A 6,193-nucleotide genomic window follows, 5' to 3' on the forward strand; every position below is an offset into this window, starting at 1 on the left:
GAAGTTCCAGCCGCTGCTTTCCCCGCTTCTCTTCAACGTGGCCGAGCGGGGACTACTTATCCTATATGCCTCAACAGCAGTAACGCCAAAGCACTTGGTCCTCAGCATGCATTTCTCTACCCTTCCACCCCTATTCCCGCTTCCTCTGTTGTTAGTTGCGAAGTCGTGTCCGACCCATCGCGACCCCATGGACAATGTTCCTCCAGGCCTTCCTGTCCTCTACCATCTTCTGGAGTCCATTTAAGCTCACGCCTACTGCTCCGGTGACTCCTTCCAGCCACCTCATTCTCTTTCGTCCCCGTCTTCTTTTGCCCTCAATCTTTCCCAGTATTTAGGCTCTTCTCCAGCGACTCACTGGAGAAGAACCCGCTTCCTCTGGATAAGAGCAAAAGCAAAAACCAAAAGAAAGTTGCTACGAGGGGCTTTGGGCTGGCGGTGGTTTAAGCCGCCTCACGGAGCGCGCCGGAGCGAGGCGCAAATGCCTCAGGCACGCCCGTCTGCCTTCTTCTTCTTCTGTTTCCGAAGCCGCGGAGAAAGGTGGCTTTTGAGGCCAGCCTAGTTCAGAGCTATTAGAAAGCGATTATCACCCACTCGGCGCCCTGAGGCCAAATCTCCATTGCTGGAGATTTACGCGCGCGCGTTGTGGCATTTCTAGACACGCGCCTTCTCGGCCGCCCGGCATTTTATTTTATTTTTTACCTCACGAACTCCTGCAGGTGTAGGAAACCAGCTTCCCCCTCCCCCCGCCCGACACTCCTCCTTCCCGTACACATTCACACACGTCAGTGACTCGTGTCGCCAAGCCTGCTCGGAAACGGCCTCCCTAACTAACCTAATATTAAGCGGAGCAATTCTTTCTGAGAAAGAAACTTTTCTGCCTCCTTTGTGTCAACTTGGCCCTTCTCTCTTTCTTCCCCTCCCTTCCTCCCTCCCGTTTTCTTTCCCGCCCCCAGTTCCAACGCGGGCCAAAGAGTGGGGGGGGGGAGAGAAAGGAGCCCAAACACCCAAGCTTGACTGCTTTGCCCATTGGTTGCCAGCACGCGCCAAGGCCCGCGGGCTCCAATGGCTGAGTCGACACGCGACTGGCGCGAGGTGGGTGGGAGACGGAGGGTGGGGCGCCGAGGAGGTGCGTGTGTGCGTGTGTGGAGGTGGTGGCAAGGGTGGGGGACCCTGGCGCGTGCCGCTTTTTAAAGGGGCGCAGCGCCCTTCGCAACCGGAGACGCCTGGTAGTGTGCGGGCCGTGTGCCTGTGGGCAGACACTTACATGTCCTGGGAGATTTCCGGCTTTGTAAAGGCGCCCGCCGGGGGAAGAAACGGCTCTTAGAGGCGGCGGAGGAAGAAGGAGGAGGAGGAGAAGGAGACGGGGGTCGTGAAAGGGCGCGCGGGAAAGAAAGTGTCAGGAGCGGGGCTATACAGCGGCACTTCTTCGCGCCCCTGGTCGCCGCCACGCCCGCCCGGCCCCCGGTCACGATGAGCCACCTGCGCGTGCCGAGTGTGCCCAATGCCTGGGCCGGCAGCGGCAGGGATTTGGGCCCGCCGCCGCCTCAGCAGCAGCTGGAAGGCCACCTCCTCTTGGGAGAAGAGGCGGCGGCGGCGAGTCGTGGCGGCGCCTTCCCTTCCCCCTGGTTGGGCATTTGCTGCCCGGGCCGCTTCTCCTCATCCCCCAGGTATCTGCTTTCGGGTACACCTGAGGGAGATGAAGAGGAGGAGGAGGAAGAAGAAGAAGAGGAGGAGGAAGAGGAGGAGGAGCTCCTGAGGGCCGGTGGCCCCGAGCGCGCGAACGGACGGAGTTCGAACAGTTCCTCAGGGAAGCAGCTGTGCGCGCTTCAGCAATCGCCACAACCCCGTCACCACCGCCACCCGCAGCCTGGGAGCGGCCCTTGCAAGGCGCCCTTGCCGCCCCCGCCGCGGCTCCGCTCGCCCTGCTCGGCCGTCGGAGGCGGCGCTCTTCTCCGCCCGGGCTCCCAGACCAACGGCGTGCAGCGGCAGAGGCGGCTGGCGGCCAACGCTCGCGAGCGGCGCCGGATGCACGGGCTGAACCACGCTTTCGACCAGCTCCGGAACGTCATCCCCTCCTTTAACAACGACAAGAAACTCTCCAAGTACGAGACGCTGCAGATGGCGCAGATCTACATCAGCGCCTTAGCCGAGCTCCTGCACAGCCCGCTGCCGCCCGAGAGCGCCCCCTGCGGCAAGGGCCCGTCTCTTCCGCCCGCCGCCCAGACTTACGAGCGCTCCCCTTGTACCCCCCCAGGAGGGGGCGCCCTGCAGCCCCGGGCCCAGGTTGCGGGCCACGGCAGGACGCGTTTTTCCCTAGAATCGCCTGCGGGGTCTGCGGGGACAGGAGGGGGCTACGCCTTGCAGCCAGACCCGCTGCATTTCCCTTCCTTCACGGACGGCGCCCTCCTGGGGCAAAAGGCCCCCTCGCCGGGCCAGCTTCTCCAGCCGCCTGGCCAGCAGCCCCCAGAAAGAAGAAAAACCTCGCCACCAGCCCACCGCAGCGATGGGGAGTTCTCGCCTCGATCGCATTACAGTGACTCGGATGAGGCCAGCTAAGGCGCGCGGGGGCCGTTGCACAAGAAGGACCGAGCAGGCTGTTTCAGCTGCTCTCCAGATCTACGCTTAGCTGGACCCGATGGGGAACTGGGATGCTGGGGTAGACCGGTTGTCAAAAGAGTGTCGTTTAGAGTCTTGGCCAAAGGTAGATCAGCTCCATCAGCCTTTAAAGGGGGGCAGACTGCGAACGACGCAGTTTGGGGGATTTGCTGGGCGAGACCCCGTTCGCTCCGACGCGGTTTCTCTGTCTAGAAGTAAGCATTTTATTCTGTGCGGTTTTAGAAAGTTAGCGAAAGCTTATTGAATCTCATGTAAAGATTTGTCGGATATCATTTCGGAAGCGAAGCCCTTTATTCCAGTGGGACCTGCTCCCAAATAATCGTTCTTAGCATATATCTAGATAGATAGATAGATAGATAGATTTTGAAAACCATCTCCTATTATTCTGTTTTGTTTTATTGTTAAATCTGTATGGACTCTCCTGCTAGAATCAATTCGTTTACATATCAAAGAAAGTAAAAACGGATTTGGGAATGGAGGCTCCGGAGATCCAGTCAAAATGAAGAACCGTTTAAAAAAAAAAAGTTCATAGCTATGACCAGACTTTCTTGAAAATAAGTTCCCAAACAATGGACTTCCTATTAAGAATAGGAATTAAGAATTCTTCAACCGACTAAAACCAACGCACACTAAGTCTGCACAACACGGTTTAGTGTGACGTGTGTCTCAAGCCAGTTATAATTTGTTTGGTGTTTTAACAAACATACTTTCGGAGATTGTGTGAACACGGTATTTGAATGGCGATCTTGGAGAGGGGGAGGGGGAGACTGAAAGAGAGAGAGTATCTCTTGGTGGCGAGTCCTTGTAGTTGTCTAGAAGCATCTTGCCACTGACTACTTCCCAGAGGAAGAGAGAAAAAGTAGCCCAAAGTCATTAGTTGGCTTCTAAGCCTAAAGCAGGTCCAGAACTCAGATTTCCTGCTCCCAATATATACCATATAAAAAAGTTGTAGCCAACTGGTGCTGTAAATATTTTTTTTCCTCACTCATGGTATTTTAGAATCATGATATCCCCCAATTTTCTGTTGGAGAATTCCATATCAACACATTCATGATCTTTGAGCTTAAGCCATGTTAAACTCCCCTCCAAATAAGCAGAGTTGTTCAAAAATAAAAGTTAATTGATCTCAATCCAAGTTATACTACTGTAAGGACTTGGGATCATTGAGGAAAACTCTCGTGATATCGGTGTGACTGATTCCGCTGCATTTCACCACATGAAGGCTGTTGTGGCAGAAGCCCCGACCAGCATGGTAGCCTCTATGGAGATAATAGATTTAAGAAGGCTTGCAAGTTGAGTGGGTGATCTGTCGATTTCCATATGGCCATATCAACTTCATTGGGTTGGACCCTGCCTGCTCAGTCTATCAGCACCAGGCTTGGTCTGTGTTTCCTATTTCTTTGTTTACTCTCGAGGAAAACTCCCTGATCTCCAAACTCCGCTTATTCACCTGTTCATCCGAAAAGGCGCCTTGTGGGGCTTTGGCCCTTCCACGTTCCTTTTTTTAGACTTTCGACTCGATGTGGATCAGACTGGAATCCATCTCTTGGTTGGCAAGGACAGCTCCTTCTGAGACAGTTGGCGCTTCCTTCTGTTGATCGGCTCTTCCTCCATCCACCCCGCTGGTCCACAGAGCCGAAAGACATCTGGCAGTGAAAGGGAGAATCGCTTTCCTTGGGGCGGGGGGGGGAGGGAAGCGTCGCAGTCCAAATTCAGACTGAACATTATTACAAGCGGGTGGAGGCTGATTGCTCTCTTTTTTTTTTCTTTTTAATTGCATGGCTTTAGTCCTTTCCCATGTTAACGAAGTAAATAGACAGGAAGGGAAAGTTATTTATACAACTTTCTTCCGAACCGAATATTGGCTGGTAGGCGGGGTTTGTCTTGAGCATTTTAGAAGCCGCCTGGGGTGGAGATTGAAAGGGAGCTCGGCTCCCCAGAGAAAACGATTAATTCACTGCCAATTGGATTATACCAATGTTGAACTCATCCATGTTTATAACTATCCTGATTAATCTCATTTGCGAACCCACCAAACAGCGGGAGCTCTAGAGCGAAAATTATCGGGCTTCATTGTTGTGCCCAGTTTTTACATCTATTTGTTGGTGTTGTTTTGTTAAATTTGGAATCCTTGACATTTCTTGATTTCTGAGTGTCATGCAAGTCTTTTTCATCCTCATCCTCTTTCTGTACTATTATTGTTATTGTTGTTATTATTACAAACAAACACACTAGCAAAAGCCGGTTGCCATGGATTTTGTAACTTTTTTTTGAGAGAGAGAGAGGAAGAGATCAAATTAAAAAGAAAATCAAAATTCCAATATGATTTGCCTTGCCGTGTTTCTTTATCTGGATAGGATAACACACACATGCACACACACACATCATAAATTCCCAATGCATCTGTAGGGCATCAGGTTGGCCAAGGGCTAAGATGAGGAAACTGAGATATGAGTATCCTGTGCATATTTCTGAAATTTCTGTTGTGCTCATTAAACTTTGTTTTGGTTTGCAGCTTTGTTTCCTTGTAAATCCCAACAGTATGTTCAATGGGGTACTAATAGTTAAGTGAGTAAGAGGTACAGAACTCCCACCCCTTGTAACTTCTATTTAATAATAATTACTCTATAGCACAACTGACACTGGATGAGCCCTGGAATGGCTTTCGATTCTCCCTTGCCATCCCAGCCTATCCTCCATGTTGCTGCATGGGAGAACTAAGTCTGAAATAGGAAAGAACTTTCATCCACCCTGAAACACTTCGCCCAAGCAGAGAGGTTGGGTCTATATCTCCTGCTAAGCCAGTATTCCTTAACCTTAGCAACTTTATGAAATGTGAACTTCAAATCCCAGAATCCCTTAGTCAAGCATGGAATTCTGATATTTGAAGTCCACACACCTTGAGGTTTCCAGGATTGAAAAACTCTATGATAATAAGGCATGGATGTTGGATGAATTTAGTCATTGTATTGATGTTGTCAACCACGGTTTTGCAATCCATAATCTTAATGATGCTGCTGCTTAGAGTTCACAGGTTCCCTTGCCAGAGAACAGGAAACCTGTCTTGGCATCATGTTCCACCATCTCCAAGCATCCTGCTTTGATTGCATGACCTGACATTTATAGGAGATCATGTCTTGGATCCCCCTTCCTGAAAAGCTGGCTGGAGCAAGATTGTTGTTGTTAGTTGTAAAGTCATGTCCAACCCATCACGACCCCATGGACAATGTTCCTCCAGGCTTTCCTGTCCTTTACCATCCTCTGGAGTCCATTTAACTCATGCCTATTGCTTCAGTGACTCCATCCAGCCATCTCATTCTCTGTTGTCCTCTTCTTCTTTTGCCCTCAATCTTTCCCAGCATTAGGTTCTTTGCCAGTGAGTCCTTCCTTCTCATTAAGTGGTCAAAGTATTGATCTCCTCTAGGACGGACCGGTTTGATCGCCTTGCAGTCCAAGGGACTCATAAGAGTCTTCTCCAGCACCATACTTCAAAGGCCTCCATTCTTCGGCGCTGAGCCTTTCTTATGGTCCAACTTTCACAGCCAGACATTGCAACTGGGAAAACCATAGCCTTGAC

The 6,193-nt window shown here is 51.3% G+C and overlaps 1 protein-coding gene across 1 annotated transcript; it reads left to right on the top strand.

Moving 5' to 3' along the window:
- Positions 1-1,221: 1,221 nt before the first annotated feature.
- ATOH1 (atonal bHLH transcription factor 1) lies at positions 1,222-4,937 on the top strand. The gene has a single exon (XM_087874915.1). It carries the CDS (start codon positions 1,471-1,473, stop codon positions 2,554-2,556), a length of 1,086 nt encoding a protein of 361 aa, XP_087731041.1. The 5' UTR covers positions 1,222-1,470; the 3' UTR covers positions 2,557-4,937.
- The last annotated feature ends 1,256 nt before the right edge of the window (positions 4,938-6,193 follow it).

Source organism: Pantherophis guttatus, chromosome 8 (genome assembly GCF_059756535.1).
Source record: "Pantherophis guttatus breed Tessera chromosome 8, ASM5975653v1, whole genome shotgun sequence".
Taxonomy (NCBI): domain Eukaryota; kingdom Metazoa; phylum Chordata; class Lepidosauria; order Squamata; family Colubridae; genus Pantherophis; species Pantherophis guttatus.